The 18772-nt window shown below is 53.1% G+C and overlaps 9 protein-coding genes and 1 non-coding gene across 10 annotated transcripts; 6 read left to right on the top strand and 4 right to left on the bottom strand.

The window, feature by feature from the left end:
* Positions 1-23: 23 nt before the first annotated feature.
* On the bottom strand, positions 24-938 carry M409DRAFT_25229 (uncharacterized protein; the record flags this gene model as incomplete). Its single annotated transcript, XM_033807598.1, has 2 exons — positions 24-698; positions 726-938. The coding sequence occupies 2 exons, from the start codon at positions 936-938 to the stop codon at positions 24-26; spliced, it is 888 nt and encodes a 295-aa protein (XP_033665239.1).
* A 750-nt stretch (positions 939-1688) lies between these two features.
* On the bottom strand, positions 1689-2606 carry M409DRAFT_25230 (uncharacterized protein; the record flags this gene model as incomplete). Its single annotated transcript, XM_033807599.1, has 1 exon — positions 1689-2606. One exon carries the CDS (start codon positions 2604-2606, stop codon positions 1689-1691), a length of 918 nt encoding a protein of 305 aa, XP_033665240.1.
* Positions 2607-3112: 506 nt separating this feature from the next.
* M409DRAFT_56628 (uncharacterized protein) lies at positions 3113-4000 on the bottom strand (the record flags this gene model as incomplete). The annotated part of the gene is made up of 1 exon (XM_033813350.1): positions 3113-4000. The coding sequence occupies one exon, from the start codon at positions 3998-4000 to the stop codon at positions 3113-3115; it is 888 nt and encodes a 295-aa protein (XP_033665241.1).
* A 2225-nt stretch (positions 4001-6225) lies between these two features.
* Positions 6226-8376, top strand: M409DRAFT_67881 (uncharacterized protein; the record flags this gene model as incomplete). The annotated part of the gene is made up of 1 exon (XM_033817597.1): positions 6226-8376. One exon carries the CDS (start codon positions 6226-6228, stop codon positions 8374-8376), a length of 2151 nt encoding a protein of 716 aa, XP_033665242.1.
* A 503-nt stretch (positions 8377-8879) lies between these two features.
* Positions 8880-9888, top strand: M409DRAFT_25233 (uncharacterized protein; the record flags this gene model as incomplete). Its single annotated transcript, XM_033807600.1, has 2 exons — positions 8880-9123; positions 9251-9888. The coding sequence occupies 2 exons, from the start codon at positions 8880-8882 to the stop codon at positions 9886-9888; spliced, it is 882 nt and encodes a 293-aa protein (XP_033665243.1).
* A 1484-nt stretch (positions 9889-11372) lies between these two features.
* M409DRAFT_56631 (uncharacterized protein) lies at positions 11373-12329 on the top strand (the record flags this gene model as incomplete). The annotated part of the gene is made up of 3 exons (XM_033813351.1): positions 11373-11688; positions 11741-12023; positions 12092-12329. 3 exons carry the CDS (start codon positions 11373-11375, stop codon positions 12327-12329), a joined length of 837 nt encoding a protein of 278 aa, XP_033665244.1.
* A 723-nt stretch (positions 12330-13052) lies between these two features.
* M409DRAFT_t46 lies at positions 13053-13146 on the bottom strand. The gene has a single exon. It is a non-coding gene; the product is annotated as a tRNA-Asn (tRNA).
* Positions 13147-13728: 582 nt separating this feature from the next.
* On the top strand, positions 13729-14630 carry M409DRAFT_25235 (uncharacterized protein; the record flags this gene model as incomplete). Its single annotated transcript, XM_033807601.1, has 2 exons — positions 13729-13978; positions 14050-14630. The coding sequence occupies 2 exons, from the start codon at positions 13729-13731 to the stop codon at positions 14628-14630; spliced, it is 831 nt and encodes a 276-aa protein (XP_033665245.1).
* Positions 14631-14990: 360 nt separating this feature from the next.
* On the top strand, positions 14991-15454 carry M409DRAFT_25236 (uncharacterized protein; the record flags this gene model as incomplete). Its single annotated transcript, XM_033807602.1, has 2 exons — positions 14991-15340; positions 15394-15454. 2 exons carry the CDS (start codon positions 14991-14993, stop codon positions 15452-15454), a joined length of 411 nt encoding a protein of 136 aa, XP_033665246.1.
* Positions 15455-17130: 1676 nt separating this feature from the next.
* M409DRAFT_67885 (uncharacterized protein) lies at positions 17131-18004 on the top strand (the record flags this gene model as incomplete). The annotated part of the gene is made up of 2 exons (XM_033817598.1): positions 17131-17462; positions 17566-18004. 2 exons carry the CDS (start codon positions 17131-17133, stop codon positions 18002-18004), a joined length of 771 nt encoding a protein of 256 aa, XP_033665247.1.
* Between the last annotated feature and the right edge of the window lie 768 nt (positions 18005-18772).

The raw sequence follows: 18772 nt of genomic DNA on the forward strand, positions 1-18772 counted from the left end.
TCATCCTTCTCTTCGACAATGCCTTAATCTTCATGTCCCCAATCCCACTCCTCCTCCTCATCTTCATCCTCAAGAAATAAGCCCAGGGGATTCTCTGAACGAGGGTTCCTGTTCGTTTCCTCAAACAGCCGCTGCACCACCGTTAGAACCATTTCGGCCTTGAGTCCGCGCTTCTTCGCCTCCATGTTCACTTCAGCCGCGAGAGCCGCCAGCTTCTCTTTCGACTCTGCCTTCAGTGTTGGCACAGCCCGAGCCTTCAGCTCAACCCCTCGACTGAGCCCATGGTACCGAACCTCCAACACCACACATTCCAGGCCATCCGACTCCGCGCCGTAGTTGTCCAACTCAACTGGGCCTCTCAATGCGTCAACGGTGACATCGAGCGCCCACAAGAACCTCGCCGAGCCATGCAGGTAGCGACTCTTCCAAGATCTCAGGTTCACCTCATTTTCCCTGTCCCCTCTATCGAGGTAGAAGGTCGTGGAGGAGAAGTACACGGGCAGGGCCTCTTGGCGGACTTGTTTGCTCGCTTGGGCTAAGGCAGGCACGCCTCCGCGTCGGGGGAAGTAGTCGTTACCACAATCGCACTCGGGTGAGCTTGAGAGGCTTTGCCGTACGCCGACTGGGATGACGTTTTCGTAGATCTTGACGCGGAATTCTGCTGGCAAATCGAACAGACGAAACGGCTTGCAGAGTTCCTCGAGTTACGCGTAGAGCGGTCCGACGCCGAGCTCGAGATCGGAGGGGATGCGGTTGAGGAGGTGCTCGCTGATGCTATCGAGGAGGACTCGTATGTCGCCCAGGGTGCTCTTGTAGTACTTGACAGTGCCGCTTCGATAGTAGAGCCGGATCGCCGGATAGACCTGGTGTGGTTTGCCTTGCTTGGTGAAGATAGCGGTTGTGTAGGCGACCCATTCGTCGAAGTTGCCTTCGTACATTTGATGGTGGGATCGGTGGTGGGGCGCGGCATTTTGGAGAGATGCGGATGTCGCGCGGTGATGTGAAGTCTTTGGCGGCGCGTGGAGTAATCTTGCGACTGCGGTAACAGATGGTGGATGATGGATGTTGGACGGTGTTGTTGGAGAGAAGAAAGAGGTCGAGATGCAAACGAGAAAGATTTTAAGCTAAGCGTGGGCTGGCGCAATTTAAGGTTTGGCGCTAAGCGCTGCACCTGCCGCGCGAGCATGTGACGGGAAGTGAATCTTAGCACAGTGACTTGTCAGGTTTGAAGTTAGAACACGGAAAGAGTAGTGCTGCGGAATTGGACCGACCATGACGACAAAATTCGACATTGCCAAGCTTTGCTTGATGTTTTGTTATAGCAGAAGAGCAGATTTGAGTGGCTTCTTAATCCAATGAAACTCGCCTTAGTAGCAAACCGCTGTGGAACAAAGGTACTCTCTAGAAGCACTCACAACAGGTGACCGAAGCGCTACCTATGTCTAGAGTTCCTGCACCCAACCCGACCTGCTCCTCTTCCTTTCCCTCGTCCTCAACCTATCCGGCTTTTGCTGCCTCAAACCTGCTTGAGCGTAAAGGTAACTCGTGGGCTTTGAAAGTGTGCCTACCCAATTGTGAACCGCCTGTTTCAACTTTCTTCCGGACTCCTAGCCTTCCTGAAATTCTACCGTCCCACGGTAATTCCCTTCGGAGTGCTTCACGCCTCTTCCCTCGCTCTTTATGAACTACTATCTAGCGCTATCCGGTACCATCAAGCTCATATGGGTGAAATTCGGCTGGCTATATTCAACGTCTCTGGTACAGACCAGCCCCACCAATTCCAAGATCGCCTCGCCCGTATGTCCTTTCTCCTGCCGCGCTGTCTCAGCCATCGCAGTCAAGACTGCCAATCTATTCTTGGAGTTTTGGTCGAGAAGGACGGGAACATCGATGTACACACCACGACACTTGTCGAATCGTACACCCAATTTCACCGATTTTAGTGCAAGCTGTAAGACCCCATCGGACCGCACGTAGTCTTGACGGGCGACGACAAAGAGGTCGACTTTGCGGAGATCCTTGATGTGTTCTCGCAGGACGTCGGCCTTCCACAGCGAGATGCCCGTTGTGGTTGGGTCTCTTCTACCGGGCGTTGGGGGCATGGATGCTCGGATAAGAAAGGTGTTAGTGGCGAAGTACTCTGGGAGCACCTCTCGCCGGATGAGCTGGGCCGACTGGGCGAGTGCCGGAATGGCGTGTCTATCAAGTGGGCTGCTGTCGCTCTCGACTCCCTGAACGTTGGGGCTCGTCACGACTTCAGCATAGATTCTGACTCGGAGTTCTGGAGGGAGGTCAAGAAGACGGAATGGTCGAAGACAGAGGTTCTCTAGGCAGGCGTAGAGCTGGCCAATTCCGACCTCAAGACTAACCGGAATGCGGTTCTTGAGTGCTGGTGTGATTGAAGACAGAACATCCTCGATGTCGCCCAAGGTGCTCTTACAATAGTGAACAATGTCGTCTGGGTCTGTGTAGGCGATGGAGGGGTAAGCCTGCGTGGGGCGGCCTTTCGCGATGAAGAAGTTGCTCATCTGCCATTGCCACTGGTCGAAGTTCCCTTCGTAAAGAAGTGTGCTTTCGGTGTCTCTTCTCTTTGAGTGTTGCGACATCATTGCAGATGTGCGTATGCTGATTGGCGTGGCTTCTACTGTGTGGTGAAGGTTTTGCAGGAAGTGCAGTGTGAAGTTGAGCTTAAGCGCGGCGCGCAGCTGCAAACAACAAAGGAAGTTACGACGGAAACGGTTTGGCACTAAGCTCTATCCAGAGGCCCCAGCATGTGACTGGTAGTGAATGTCGACATGCCCTTTATACTTCACCATCGTGAGCCCACTCTTCTCTGAGATGTAATAGCTGGTACTGAGCATCTCACCAACTCGTTAAAGCATCTTGATCTGTAATTTTGTGGGTCTAAGAGAGTGTAGCGGCGACGAGTAGCTGCTGTGCAGGTCTATGGACGTCTTTGTGTGAGCTTAAGCCTCTGTTCCACACTTTTCCCTCCACACATTTCCCTCCACACTTTCCCCTCTCATTCGGAAGGCTGATCTTTTCTTATACACCTCCCTGCTACTTCCACCGCCTCATTAACCACATCATCTGTCCCTGATCATAGCCAACCTCAATAAAGGTCTTCCCCAACGGACAAGCCCACGAAGTCCCACATACAGTACTCCTCCACCAGAGCCACCAGGAGCGCCTCGCCGTTCAAGCCGAGATATTTGCGCTTTGTATTCACGAATCGAACGTGCTCACCAAGGGCCTCTTTAGAACGACTGGACAGGTTGTCGGGGTACTCTACCCAGTATCCCTTAGTCTTGCTGAAGAACAGATTCAGGGTAATGCGATGCAAACGTATGAGGGGGCCAGGTTCAGTTTCGAGTACAGTGAGATCGAGTGAGATGTGGCGGAGGTGACGGGCGGATGCACCGATAAAGTCGCAACTCCAACCCAGCGCGAGGTCTTTGACCGTGCAAGGGTAGCTCAGACGTCCGTCGATAACGTCTATGTCAATCGTCAGGGTGAAGGTGACGGCGGAGAAGTAGATCGGAAGGAGTTCTTGGCGGAGCTGTTGGGTGGTCTGAGCCAGGGCAGGGAGACGGTGGGAGGAAGTGACGGTCCATGTCGGTTTCTCGTTCGGGCTGATAATCTCGGGCTGATTGATGACCTCTTCGTAGATCTTGATCCGTAACTCCGCTGGCAAGGAGAAGAGGCGGAAGGGCTGACAAAATTGCTGCAGTTGTTTGTAGAGTGCTCCAAGACTGCGTTCGGGAGACCACAGGTCCTCGGGTAGGCGAGCGAGGAGGGCGGGGCTGATTCGGCGGCGGACCGTCTGCACCTCACTTGGTGTGCTCGCTGCGTCGAGGGTACCGCCGATGGTTGGGTCGTAGAGGCTGGCAGGGGAGAGCTGTCTAGGTCTTCGGAGGACCATGAAGATGGCGTTCATGCGCTTGCGCCAGTCCTCGAAGTTCCCCTCGTACAGCTGGCAGCTGCTTGACGTCGGCGCCATGTTGACACACTTTCACTGCACGGTTGGTGTGGTGTGTCTGAAAGTGTCGGGAAGCATGCGAGGCTAGGAAAAGTTGGCGTTTGATCGGCGTCGTTTGCAAACGCCGACAGAAATTGGCGCTAGGCTGGATTCGGTCGAGCTAAATGTGAGTGAATGTGAATGTTAGCAGAGCTCGTACCATACGACAAAGGGCTAAACATGTCTGTCTCGGACATGCTAGAAGCTTTAAAACAGGCACTCATGGGACTTCCGTCTTTCAGGGTCAAGTTAGATAAGGCCAGCCCCAGACGTGCGATGGTGACTTCAATCCACAACGAGCTACGCAAGATGCCACGCCGCCCAACGCAAATTGAAGGCGCCCTCACCACCAGCGGTCTGCTCTACGAAGGAAATTTCAACAAATGGCAGCAAAGAGTGAGCGCAGCTTCGTGTTCAAAGGCAGGCCAGAATTAGCCTATCCTTCCATCGCACGTATTGCTTCGCCGTCTGGTCGAGTTGTCTACCACTACGATGAATTCCTGGACAACGAATGCGTGACGGATAAAGTTAGTCCAGCACTCCTTGATCGCGTAAGGTATCGATACGGTCTCAGTGTCGGTGAGCTCTATGCCGAGCTGGAGAAGCTCTGTAACCCTTCCAAGTTGATGAAGTTGGAACCGCTCGTTCGCGTTCGGATCATCAAACAAGTCATCGAGCAATGGATACGTCCTGCCTTACGCTCAAAGAATGAGACATGGACTGTCGAGCCATCCAACTGGGTACCTGCGCTCGTGAGTGCAAGTAGTCAGTTGAGACAAGAAGTTCTTCAGCTCTAATTTGCCAATACCACCTTCTGCGTAGACACGGACGAGGCTGAAAGACATGTGTGGTGGGCTAAGGGGTATCACAACGCAGTACGTAGCGTCTTGGATCGCTGGGCAAATGCGTTCGTTGGAACGTCGGCTGTTCATCTTGGAGATTCCTCCTGCGAGTCGGATGGGAGCAGCAAAAGCGCCCGAAAGAGACCGGCGAACAGTCCACAAATGTGGTCATGGTCGACATCGAGCTGTTTGTCTCCGAAAGCGATAGTCTTCGGGTCAAATGTCCGGACATCCTGATGGCAGTGTCAAAGGCCAAGATTGAGGGGCATGTTGCAAAGGTGAAAGGCAAACACAAAGTCCATCAGGGGCAGGCGATTTTGGCGGCAATTTGGGAGGGATGTTTGGTGTGGCATTACAGATAACTGCAGTTGCAAGATGAGCTGTGATTCTTTGAAAGACGTTTCGCAACGGTTTGACTCTTACTTCGGGGAGAGAGGCGGTATTTATGATGTGAGATATTTGTGTTACCGCTCACCTCCGTGATATGTCCTCTGATGACTTGCCACTTCATATCGCTCACGATGTCCGTTTGGGGAATGAGCACATAGTTAATGCATGTTTCTGCGACAGGGACTTCTAGCTGAGCAGCGGCACCGCCCAGGCATCCACGGCTCCTAAACATTCGATGGCGCTCACCACAGCATTGAAGATTGTTGACTTTCAGCTCGCACGAAGATTGCCACTGGTGGTCTTGGGAGACGGGTTTGGCGTGCAAGGATTCGACAAGGCTGGATCCCAGCCACGGGAATCGCAGGATGTGAGCAGCTGTCATCGTGGTCGGCGACATTACGATAGTAGCCTCACCAATTCATTGACCTGCTCCGGTACTCTCAGCTCTTATCTATTCCATATTCAGAATACACATACCTATCATTGTAGCTCGTTAGCTACTTGGTACTCGGCCAGCCACCTGCAGGCGTGCAGATTGGCTTCGCGCACACCGAACTCGTGGGTCAGCAGGCGGCTGTCACCTGCATCAGCTCGCTGCCGCTAATCTGGACTGCAGATCGCGTGCATCACGAGTCTCGAAGAAGCAATATCGTGGTGCTATTCTGGTACTATAACGGACAGGTATTCAATTGTCACCGCCCCGAATTGAAGGTGGTGGGTCGAAGCTTACTGAGCACCGACTTCAGACGTCCACCCACCTTACCTGCACTTTACTTAGCCCTCCATCAATTCGCCATTCTGGCTCCTCCCAAGGGAACGCGCTCCTCTCTCGTCCGTCGCCCGCTCCTGCTCCTCCTCCTCGCCGTCTTCGCAATCGTGGCAGTCGTCAGCATTGTGCCGCGCCTGAGGACACTTGTCGCTCACTTTGCCGCCCCCAAGTTCCCCATCACGCGACCCATCACCACCTCGACAGCCATGGGCTCGACCTTCAAGAAGCCACCACAGGCGCCGCCGCTCTTCACTCATACACCAGAGAGTCTAATCAAGGACACCGAGCGCTTGATCGCGACCAGTAAAGCTCTGCAGGACAAGATCGTCAAAGAGGTGTCGGTCGACAATGCCAACTTCCACAATGCCGACCTGCCATTCGCGCAGGACGACAACAAGATGTCCCTCGAGTCGCATATCATAGGCTTCTACCAGGCGGTGTCGACAGATGCCAAGGTGCGGGATGCGTCGACCGAGGCAGAGAAGTTGATGGACGACTTTGCCATCGAGGCATCCATGAGAGAAGACATCTTCAAGCTGGTGGATGCGGCGTACAAGAAGCAGAAGGATGATACGAGCTTGGACGCTGAGAGCAGGCGATTGCTGGAGAAGGATCGCAAAGGCTACATTCGCATGGGTCTGGGCATTCCCGCTGGTCCTAAGCGTGATCGATTCAAGGCTATCAAGAAGCGTCTCTCAGAGCTCAGCATCACCTTCCAGAAGGCGTTGAACGAGGAGAATGGCGGCTTGTGGCTAACTCCAGAGGAGCTCGAGGGTGTGCCCGAGGATGTTGTTGGTGGACTCATGAAGGGCAAGGAGGGCACACCCAGCGAGGGAAAGCTGTGGCTCACCTTCAAATACCCTGACCTCTTCCCAACGCTGAAGTACTGCAAGAACGCAGAGGTACGGCAGAAGGTCTTTGTCGCCAACGAGAACAAATGTCCTGGCAACGTGGAGCTGTTCAAAGAGGCCATCATCTTGCGCGATGAGGGTGCTCGTCTCCTCGGCTACCCCAACCACGCTACCTTCAGGATCGAAGACAAGATGGCCAAGACTCCCAAAACAGTTGACGACTTCCTCGGTGATCTTCGCAAGAGACTTGCCCCAGGTGGTCTGAAGGAGATCGAGAAGCTGAAGGAGCTCAAGAAGGCTGAGACTGGCAAAGCCGACAAGTACTTCCTGTGGGACCACCGATTCTACGATACCCTCATGCTGGAGAAGGAGTACCAGCTCGATCAGCAGAGGATATCAGAGTACTTCCCACTACAATCCTCCATCAGCGGTATGCTCAACATCTTCGAGGAGTTGTTTGGCCTGCATTTCGTCAAGATCGAGGGCGAGCATCGTGATCAGATCTCAGAGACTGGCAAAGGCGCAGACATCGTCTGGCATCAAGACGTTCAGGTCTTTGCCGTGTGGGATGATGAAGGCGAGGGCGGAGGCTTCGTCGGCTATCTCTACCTCGATCTTCATCCCCGCGACGGCAAGTATGGTCACGCAGCAAACTTTAACCTTCAGCCAGGCTTCATCCAAGAGAATGGCACCAGGCGATACCCAGCCACTGCCTTGGTCTGCAACTTCAGCAAGCCCACTCCAAAGAGGCCTTCCCTCCTCAAGCATGACGAGGTTGTCACTCTTTTCCATGAGCTTGGTCACGGCATTCACGACTTGGTGTCCCGGACCATCTACAGCCGCTTCCACGGCACGTCGACTGTCCGTGACTTCGTCGAGGCACCATCTCAGATGCTCGAAAACTGGTGCTGGACGCCATCTCAGATCAAGTCTCTGAGCAAGCACTGGTCGTACCTCACACCAGAGTACACCAAGCAATACAAGGATCAAGCGACCAACGGCGCACCGCAGCCACCCGAATCGATGCCAGACGATCTCATCGAGTCGATCATCAGAACGCAACACGTCAACGATGCCCTCTTCAACCTCAGACAGCTCCACTTCGGCACTTTCGACATGCTGGTGCACGAGCCTGCGTCGCATGAAGATGTTGAGAAGCTGGATGTAAGCGAGACGTACAACAAGCTGCGCGAGGACATCTCCAAACTCGACGGGCCCGAGGAACTCGGCGAGGACTACCACTGGGGTCATGGCCAGGCCACATTTGGCCATCTCATCGGCGGTTACGATGCTGGCTATTACGGCTATCTCAGCTCACAGGTCTACTCTGCGGACATGTTCTACACCGTCTTCAAGAAGAACCCGATGGATGGCAAGGAGGGACGGAGGTACAGACACACCGTGCTAGAGAAGGGCGGAAGTCAAGATGAGATGACTACTCTCGAGGAGTTCCTTCATCGCAAGCCGTCGACTTCGGCCTTCTACAAGGACCTCGGATTAGAGTAAAGTAGCGCTTGATGATGTTGCTATGATTGCTATAAAATAAATGAAATGACATGAATACCAATCAACATGCTCCGAGTTGTATGATTGCTTCACACATGCTGCACTCGTTGCACAACGCACCTTGATATGTAATGCACGAGGCTAAACGAGCCTTGGAGTTTCGGCGGCCTTCTAGAAAAGCGGGCTTTGTATTCACACAATCCGCGCTAAAGACTGACGACGCCCCGTTCCGGTGTGCACAGCCCCACCATTCCAACTTCACGACACCCATCCACTTTAACCTTTACCAGATCGCACGAGCAGACAGGCAGCAACACAATCGACTATACGGTCGACGGACGCCTGACAGGGAACAAACAAAAAATATCCCGGCGATTGATTGTCCACGACCACCCGTTCTTCCTTCACTTTCGCCCGTTCTTTGTCACGACTCATCTTCAACAATACCAGGGCTGAAAGAACTCGTCACCCATACGTCCGAATTTGAGTAGGAACTCCACCCAATGTCCTATCTCGCCGACCAACTCAAAGAAAAGGGCAACGCCGCCTTCCGCGCCGGAGACTTTTCCGCCGCCGAGGACCTCTACACCCAGGCGATCCAAAAGTATTCTCGGAATAGTCTAATCTTCACGAACCGCGCCAATGTGCGGTTGAAGCTGCAGCAATGGGAGGGGGCTGTGAATGATTGTTTGAAGAGTGTGGAGATTACGGGCGGGGGCCAAAATCATAAGGCTTATTATTTTCTGGGTGAGGACTGTCCCTAATTGTTTCTCTCTTGGTCTGCCGCTCGTTCGTTTGCATGAGGTCAATACGTTCTGCGATGTCAAGAGATCTGGATTACTTTTTATTGCATGTGCTGATACCTATCCACCAGCACAGGCCCAACTCGCCTTACACCACCCAAATGAAGCCCTCTCCTCCGCATTAATGGCCTACGAACAAGTCCGCAACCCAGCCCCGGCAGCCAAAACCTCCCCTCAAGACCTCCAAACCTTCTCCGCCTTCGTTCTCAAATGCAAAAAGGCCAAATTCTCCGCCCGCGACCGTGACCGCCTCCGTCGACAAGGCGACATGCGTGCCGAACTCGAAGACACCCTCGAATCCGCAAAACAGCGCGAACTCGACGCCATCTCCAAACAATTCCACGCCGGCGAACTAGGCCAAGTCGAAGCCACCGAACGCATCGAAGAAGTGCAAACCACCTTCGGCACCAAAATCGCCACTCTACGCTCCGTCTTTGAGGCCGCCGATCCAGCCAACCACAAACCCCGCGAGATCCCCGACCATCTCATCGATATGATTACGTTCGAGCCCATGGTTGACCCCGTCATTACGAGGAATGGACATTCGTACGAGCGCGCGGTGATTTATGAGCATTTGAAGCGCAGTCCGACGGATCCGATGACGAGGGAGGTGTTGCGGGTGGAGGATTTGAGGAGCAATTTTGGGCTCAAGGCGGCTTGTGATGAGTTCTGGGAGAGCGGGGCGAGGGACTGGGTGCATGATTGGTAAAGGAACGGGCATTTTCGTGTTGATGGGGGTTGTGCATTTACAGAAGCGTTGGAGAGCGTTTCTTGCAGCGTGCTTTGGATTCAAGGCGTGGCGTTTGGGAGTCAAGTCGACTCACAGTGAGAACCATGAGACGCGATGAAGGGAATTGCATTGACCAGGACTTCCATCGACGTACGCCAACCTCTCTCCCTCCTTCTCCTTCATCAGAATCCTCTTCCATCAACAAAGCATCTCGACACGCCTCCTCCGCGCCCTCAGGCCGATTCACAGCCATAAACACCGTATTCCCGTAATCCAGCTTCCCGCCCTGAAAGTCAACTATCTGCCTCTTCCGGACCGCTTTCCAGTGGTGATTATATCACCCAGAACACGACACTCCGGCTCCGACGGAGTCGCATCGCAATCGACTCGGCGGCCGTTATGTTCGACGATGGCGCGAGCGTGGATATCGACCTCTTCGCGGCGATCGAACGCCAACGGGAGGCCTTGCGCAGCGCGGCACTTGAGTTCGAGTTCTGAGGGCGGCATGACGGCCAAGAAGGCGATTTTGTTGCAGTCGATCTGCCGGCCGCTGTGTTCGACTATGGCACGTGTGGGGAGGTTCTGAAGGGGTGGTTAGTGCTTGTTCGTTTCCTTTTGGTGAGGTGTCGTGGGTGTGGTACCGAGTTTGGAGATGGCAGGGCGGCTAGGATGGCGGCGGCGTTCAACATGATGATTAAAACAGAACTTCGTCGATGTTGTTTCTCTCGTCGAGCAGAATAAAATGTTTATATAGTCGACCAAGGACATAGCCACCGACCTGACTCGGCGTTTTGGGCCATTCCCCGGACGGATGTTTCTCGTAATTGTTCTCTTGTTGAAACTGGTCGACTTGGCACATACTGGGATCACTGAATAGTCAGATGAAACGGCATTTCTTGCCGTCTTTGGCCCGGGCATAATTTCTACTTTCGTCGTCACGCGCGTTTGAGGTCTTGTTTATAGCTTTTCAAGATTAGCGATTGAAAGGTAGGGCAAGCCCCCCAGCAAGGCCAGATATAGGAGGCACATTTCGCAAGATCCGGCGCCGACGCTCCAACGACTTTTTGGAACAATCTTGCTATGTGCTCTAGAAGTAGAAAAAGATCGACTGTAGAAGATCGACCTGCTATAAATTAAATAGCATGCTAGCGTGGTTCTGATGCGAAGCTCGCAGCTCAAGATCGGTACCGGTATATCGAAAATCCGGGCAAGGGGCACCACCACAATTGCCTAATCGGTCCAACAATGAAGAGTGAGGAGAAGTGGATAGCATGTCGCTCGACCAGATGCCTTGTGTGGAGATAGAACATCACCTTCGATCCGGAGTTTACGGCCGTCGAGTAGGGAGTCGCCACTCGTAGATAAAAGATGGCGATGACCACGACAGAAACTGGCCATTTACCATTTACTGCTACTCCATCTTTTAAGTCAACAGGTACCACCAGACATCAGTACTCCCAACAATGCCATTCAAACCTACCTACGCCACCATCCAGTCCGAAAACTGCTCCCTCCACTACTGGCACCAAGGCACCTCGTCCCAACCCCTCTTAATCCTCATCTCCGGCGGCAATGGCGTGGGCAAGAAATACAACGGCCTCTTCGAACACCTCTCCGACAAATTCCACGTGTGTACCTACGATCGCCGCCAGAACGGAGCGAGCCAGCTCGTCGAAGGGAAGATGAATTTCTTGAACGCGGCGCAGCAGGCGAGGGATGTTGTGGCGATTATGCAGGATTTGGGGTATGGGGAGATGTGTGTTTTTGGGAATAGTGGTGGTATGTCGTGGAAGATTTCTCCGGAGAATCGCGAGTTTGCTGATGGTTGTAGGCGCTGTAATCGGCTTCACTCTCGCGGTGAACTACCCGCAATACCTGACGCACATCATCTGCCACGAGGCGCCCACGATCGCCCTCTTACCCGACGCAGCAGATGTCACCGACTGGTGCTCGAGTGCATCGAAAGCGTACCGCGAGCAGGGTCCAGAGGCGGCATGGAGCATTTTCAAGGGCGTGATGACGGGCTACGAAGGCTTGTCGGCGGAAGATAAACCTTCGCTGGACGATCTGATCAATTTCTGGGAGAATGAGTTCATCGTCTTCAGTACTTGGTGGTATGTTCCTCGACAAGCATCCCAACAAATTCCAGACACCTGCTGATACGATCCTTGTGGTTTCGCAGTCCCGACCTGACCCGCATCAAAGCGAACAACACCTCAATCGCAGTGGCGCTTGGAGATGCCAGCAAAGACGCATACTATGCGCGAACCGTCCAGAGTCAAGGAGAGATCCTGCATTGTCCCCAGTATGCACTGCCCGGACCGCATACTGGCTTTGTACATTTTCCTGAGGAGTTTGCGAGGGACTTGAAGAGAGCCTTTGGTGAAATGGAGAGTAGGAAGGGCAGTGGCAAAATCTGAGTGGTGCAGTGTTCATTGGACGGGTAGCCGTATCCAAGGATGGTTGCAAGTCGCCATACATTGCCTCAGTCTCGCGTGCTTTTTGTGTTGAACGATCTATCGGGGTCGTTCGGCGTGGGCTCAAGGAAGCTTCTCGGAATGACAGCTCTCGTACACGGTCGTTAGCCTCCTCTCGCAATTTGTAGTGTGAACGCAGAAACGGTAATGAGGGAAAGTAATGGGCCCATTCCCTTTTGTAGGACGAACGATATCGTCTTGCTGTAAAAGTTTGCAAGCCCTTGAGACACGGATAGCCTCACTGTGGCCATCTGCTCAGGGCTGCTTCAGACCTACATACGCTCGCTCCGCGTCACACTTTGAGTGGCGAGCAGCTGTGTGCTCTTCCTGGTGGACACGATTCTTCGTGCAGTGGTACACCTAGAGCTTGATGAGCAGCATTCGTTGTTGAATCGTGGTCGAGCAAGTGGTTCGTCTCATCACCAGCAACCCAACGAACCGAGACCTATTGGAGCAGTGCCGTCATGGCCCAGTAGTACCATCTGTTGTTATGCTGTGGCTCAAATACACAAGACGGCCAAAAAGGCACGTGTTTAGACGCTCGAAGCCCTTGGTCCTTGGAACTCAAGTGAGAACCAAAAAGCACCATATCGGTGTTGATGATCTTCAAGTAATAAGAAAGGTCAAAAGTAAGACATATTCGAACCCTTATCCTCTGTACTTTTGCTCCCCCGGGTGGGCTCGAACCACCAACCTCCCGATTGCTTGACTCGTGAGAGTGGTAACAGTCGAACGCGCTAGCCAATTGCGCCACGGGGGAATAAACCCGCTTGTTGAGCTGTTCAAGATTTCTCTTGATTTGATTGGTGGTCCGAAGCTTACTGCGGTACATGAAGGCTCATGTGCGGGCCAGCAAGGCAACCTGCAACAGCTGACTGCGGCATATCTCGAGAGTAGGTGACAAGTTTGTGTCGGCAGAGAAAGAACAACACCCCCGGGAAAGTAGTTGCGGCAAGGAAAGAAGCGGATAAGAGGAAGAGTCCAGAACTGCAAAGAGGCAGGCGAGACCACCCCTTTCGGCATCCGAAGACCTTCCCTCCGGAAACACAGCTTGAAAGCTTTTCACGTCGATAGCCACATTTCAAGTGCGAATTTTCATCACCAACGTCCAGCAGAATGACTTGTTTGAACAATGGCCATTCGAGTCGAAAAGGAGAGGCATGGCATCCATCCCAAAGAGGAGACAGATCAGCCTCGGCCTGCCATATCCTTCGGGATTACAGTCCCCCGCAGATCTTGACATCTCACTGCACTGTCGTTGCAGTCACGTAGATGTTTCTCTGTTGGACTCATCAGGTAAGGCCATCATTTTCTCTCCATACTCCACAAGTCCAAGACGACAATGGCGCCGATTAGCTTCAAGCCCAAGCTCGAGAACCCGCAGCCGCCGAACAAGTACACGATCATCTCGTATCCTGCCAAAGGAGTCTTGCTCGTGACTTTGAACCGACCGAAAGATCTGAACTGCATCAATGGCGAATTCGGACAAGAGCTGGAGAGGATATGGAACTGGTTGGATCAAGAGCCGGCCTTGACAGTGGGGATCATAACTGGGACGGGAAGAGCTTTCTGTGCTGGGGCGGATTTGAAAGGTAAGATGGGAGACATGTGCTGTGTGTAAGAGGCAGAAGAAGCTGAAAGAGAGGTATAGAGTAGAACAAAGTCAACGAGAGCGGTGCGTCCAAAGTCATGTCGAACGCTGGCTTCGGTGCCCTCTCGCGACGCAGCGGCCGCAAACCAGTCATTGCCGCCGTCAACGGCATCTGCTTTGGTGGTGGCTGTGAGATGATCATCAACTGCGATCTGGTTGTTGCCGCAAAACGAGCAACCTTCGCCCTGCCAGAAGTCAAAGTCGGCGTCGTTGCCGCTGCAGGCGCCCTTCCACGTATAATCCGCACAGTAGGACGCCCAAGAGCCATGGAAATGGCATTGACTGGTCGGCCAGTCTTAGCAGACGAGGCAATGGACTGGGGCTTAATCAACAAAGTCGTTGGGGACGAGGACGGAGAGGTGGTGGAAGCTGCCGTTGAGTACGCAAAGATGATCGCAGCGAACAGTCCAGACGCTGTGATCGTGAGTAGGGAGGGCATCAAGCTTGGCTGGGAGGGTATGGGCGCAGACGAGGCCACGAGATTCGCTCTGGAATACTGGCAGCCCCGATTGCAGGCTGGTGAGAACCTGAAGGAGGGCGTGAAGGCCTTCGTGGAGAAGAGGAAGCCGAAGTGGAAGGGTAGTAAGCTGTAGAGAGTGGACGTATTGAAATGTTGTTGTCGTCGTGCAATGTTTCCTTGCCATTGAGAAGACGGTTGGCAGAGCATAGAAACAATTGCCATGATCAATCAAATTTCAGCGCAATTTGATTGGCCAAATGGTGGAGCTTCACTTTCAACTTCAGCTTCTGCCATCTACGACATCTCCCAATCATCACACTTTATCTTGACTTTGAGCCCACGAAAGCTCACAAATCAGTGAGCTTACGGAGATTGGTTGCGCATACATCTCGAACGATCGCGACTCCTGTGTACGCAAGGAAGTTTCGCAGGAAGAAGCAGAAACCACTTCCAGACCCCTTTCTCCGACAGAAAGAATCTCAACACCATCAAAATGTCGAACCACACCATCTCCACCTTGCAACGCATCTCACGCGAGAAGCTCGCGGATCTCGTGCGGTCCAAGAACACTGGCCTTGCCATCATCGACGTCCGCGACAACGACTTCATCGGTGGCCACATCATCGGCTGCCAAAACGTCCCCACCAACACTCACGACTACAAGATGCCCGAGCTCGTCCGAACACTCAAGGACAAGGATACAGTCGTGTTTCATTGTGTCTTGTCGCAGCAGAGAGGACCAGCCAGCGCGTTGAAGTATCTGAGGGAGAGGGAGAGGTTGGGTGCCGCGGATGATCAGAAGGTCTATGTGCTTGACGGAGGATTTCAGAAATGGCAGGAGAAGTGAGTTGCCAATCTCATGTTCTCTTTCGAAGTCACTAACATTCGCTCCCCAGGTATGGCGAGGACAAGGAGTTGACGGAGGCTTACCACAAAGATCTCTGGGAGGATTACTGATCGCCTCTCTGTTGACCAGCATTTTGTTCTGGCCATGCTGATCATAGCTACACGAGATCACTTTGGACCTCATAATCGGAAGGCTCATCCTAGAGGACACGGTGAGCACTCAATGTACCGTTCCGATAGTCTCCCTATTATGCATGAACATCACTAGCCTGATTCGTCTGGCCATGCCGAGATGGCCACTCATCTCCGCCTCAATAGCCGGAAGCGCTGCACACGTATTGTGAAGTGATAGGCTAAAGTTTACTGCGCCAATGGTATGTGCCCCGTCCATCTTGACAGATGCTATTAGGAAGAGGACTTGACCGGCGACACTGTCGCATCTTCAAATGCACCAGCTACCGCATGTCCTCTCTATCGTGGGTATTTCTTCCCGACGATTCACTTTCGCAATGGAGCATTAAGGCTCTGTATCAAGCAGTTCAATACCACTCGTGGCCAAGTTCTTGTCACGGCTTGTTTCGTCCCCAACTTGAATGCGAGATGGTGCAAGATCTTACTGCTACTTCAACACAGACTTCATGCGGTTAACCTACACCTTGGCTTACACAAGTGGACACTGGCTGCCTCAAGGCGAAGAGTAAGTCCCAGGAGCAATGATCGGTATCAAGATAACGTTCCGAGGCCTGCGTTGGAACCCCGTGGAAGGTCCAGCGTCAAGTAGGACATTTGAGTATGGAGAGCTGCAAATGGGGCGCCAAGCATCATGTGAAGCTCAAGCACATTCGTATGCAGAATCGAGAAAAGACATAGAGTGCTTGCGCCGGTGGCCACTGGTTTGGCCGACTTCTGCAGCAGGGAAGCTCGATTCCTCTGAAAGCACCGTGCAAGCCCAACACGACACCTTCAAACCAGTGGCATTCCCTTACACAATCCGCTTATAACACTATTGTAGACTCCAAAACATCGCTTTTACGTTCCAAGTTAAGTCAAGTGTCGTCATCTGTCCGCTGTGTGCGGACTGGCGAGAAAGGACCATCGTTCCGATCATGGGGTATCAATACAGCGGTGATGAGTTCCATGTCGCTGTTTCTAGCACTTACATTATACTGCAATGGCTACTTCATACCCTTCCCACCGTCACGATCGTGGCACAGTGTGTGAGCCCCTAGTGGGTAAAGTCGTGGTCCGGGTGAACGCTGGCGTTGCATCATGTCGCAGAACCAGACAAGTTTTTGACTTGCAAGTCAACACTGTATCACTTATGACAACAGACAATATCAACGACGCTATACATCTGTACGGGATTATCCGGACGATGTCGCAGGCAGCCTGAAGTGAAGTCAATTTCATGTGCTTGCCTGATCTAGCGGCCCGCTTGGCGCCACCCACACCTTTCCTGCTCTAGAAGCATCTTTTACCAACTCCATAACATCAACCAACACCTCCATCTCGAAGACATCGCTTGTGCATCTCAACACATCGCCGGTGTCTCACCCTCAACACTCTCAAACAAAGACTCAGACTTTGCGTCGCTACCCCTGTCACACCACACCGGCGCAAGCCGCATCGGAACAGCGCATTTGCCAACACCGCCACCATCTTTGCTCCCCGAACCTATGTAAGCATCCGTCTTCCGATCAGAACTGACTAGCAAACATCATTTCTGTGACCCAAGTCATCAAGACTGACCTTCCCCCAGTCAAACGGCCTCCATCACCAACGTCATCATGGACAGAACTCCGAAGCGGATGAAGCGCGGAGTGGATGATTCTACGGCCACTCGCATCCGCTATCAAAGCCCACCTCCACGAGATGAGGGTGGCATTACCGCCTATCTTGCCAGTGGCAGGAACATCAAGCACCTGGAACCTCGCCACACGCCGCCGGATGCCTGTCTGGCGCAGGACAGAGCATTATGCAAGGCTGAAGTCCTGAAAGCAGCCGAGGAGAACGCCAAACTTCCTCGCAGAGACAGCGCGGTGAACACTGATGCCGCTTCTGAGACGAAAGAATTTGTGCCATTCGCTGAGGAGGAGTACGAGATCCAGCCTGAGCTAAGGTGAGTCGCTCCAAATTTCCCTTTCCAAAAAATTTCCCACCGTCAAAGCAGCCGTCAAAATCGCAGAACATTTACTTGAAGGCCAAAGACTGACTCTCGATAGCTCACCGAAGCTGCCCTTCCGTGTCTCACCCGTGAAAACCAACAAGAAGCTCGATGAGGCGGTGGCGCAGGCTGCTTCATCCTTCTCCACAAGCCCCAGATCTGGCACCACTCCGGCCATCACAGTGGAAGCGGCATCACCACCCGAGCAGAACGACTCGCTTCTCAGCTCACCAAAATCGGACCGTCGACGGAGCTCCACGCGGAGGAGAACTAACATAGGCTCGAGCCGTGATGACCTAGAAATCAACGGAAACGCTCTGCTCGATCCCACCAGATCGGCGGAGGGCCAAAAAATTACGCTCTACAAAGACAGAACCGGAAAATGGTACGAGGTGGATATTGCAGACAGGCCAGACTGGGCCGTGGACGTGAAGACGATCTTCAAGGCGGCGCCGGCTAGGCGACGAGAGAGCAGTTATCTGAAGCGCCACGAGTGAAAGAGCGTTTAGAAGACTCAAGCATTGCTTATGCATCTCATCAGCCGTGCGGTGCAAAGTCACCACTTGCCTGTTCCCCAAGGATACTCGCAACTAAAGACACCTTCAAGGCGGATCTATGGGGCGAGCGAGGTCAACGGAGAATGCGACAGCAGGTCTGAGATAGGACTGCAAAAGGCACGACCATACAAAATGCTAGATCGGATGGCTTGAATAGCTGGGAAAGGGGAATAGCTTCTGTTTGCTTGCGTTCTCATCTAGCTGATAGCTTGCCTGTCGCGCGCTCAGCTGCAGCTGGCTGTCGAATATCCAGGAAGTCAAGCAGCGTTTCCCAAGCGTCAAAGTCACCTTTGTATCTGTCTTGACCGCATCAAGACGCGCTCGAGCAAGTAGCTGATGCAGTTCTTGCTTTGTCACCGTGAGCGCTGAGTTTGCTGTGTTTGCTGCTTAGCCACTTTTCACTGATTCTTGTCGTATGCAACGTAACATTCCGTTGTTGAGTAGAACGAGAGGTGTCGCGTCCTCAAAGGCACACTCAACACCAATGCGAAAAGGGATTGTATCCACTAACATCCAACCGCGAGTCCCTTGGCCCGCCAAGTTCCACCGCCAACGCATCCAACTAGTGATTGATCGTGGAACCTGGATCGATCGAACTCAATTTTTGAGTTGTTCACGTCTCTCCCTCTACGCGACCTTTGTACTAGACGCAGGTTCTGTGTAGCGGTGAGATGGCAATTCCTCCATGTAGCGTCCTCTGCTCCAAAC

The sequence above is a fragment of the Zasmidium cellare genome, assembly GCF_010093935.1.
Source record: "Zasmidium cellare ATCC 36951 unplaced genomic scaffold M409scaffold_26, whole genome shotgun sequence".
Taxonomy (NCBI): Eukaryota; Fungi; Ascomycota; class Dothideomycetes; order Mycosphaerellales; family Mycosphaerellaceae; genus Zasmidium; species Zasmidium cellare.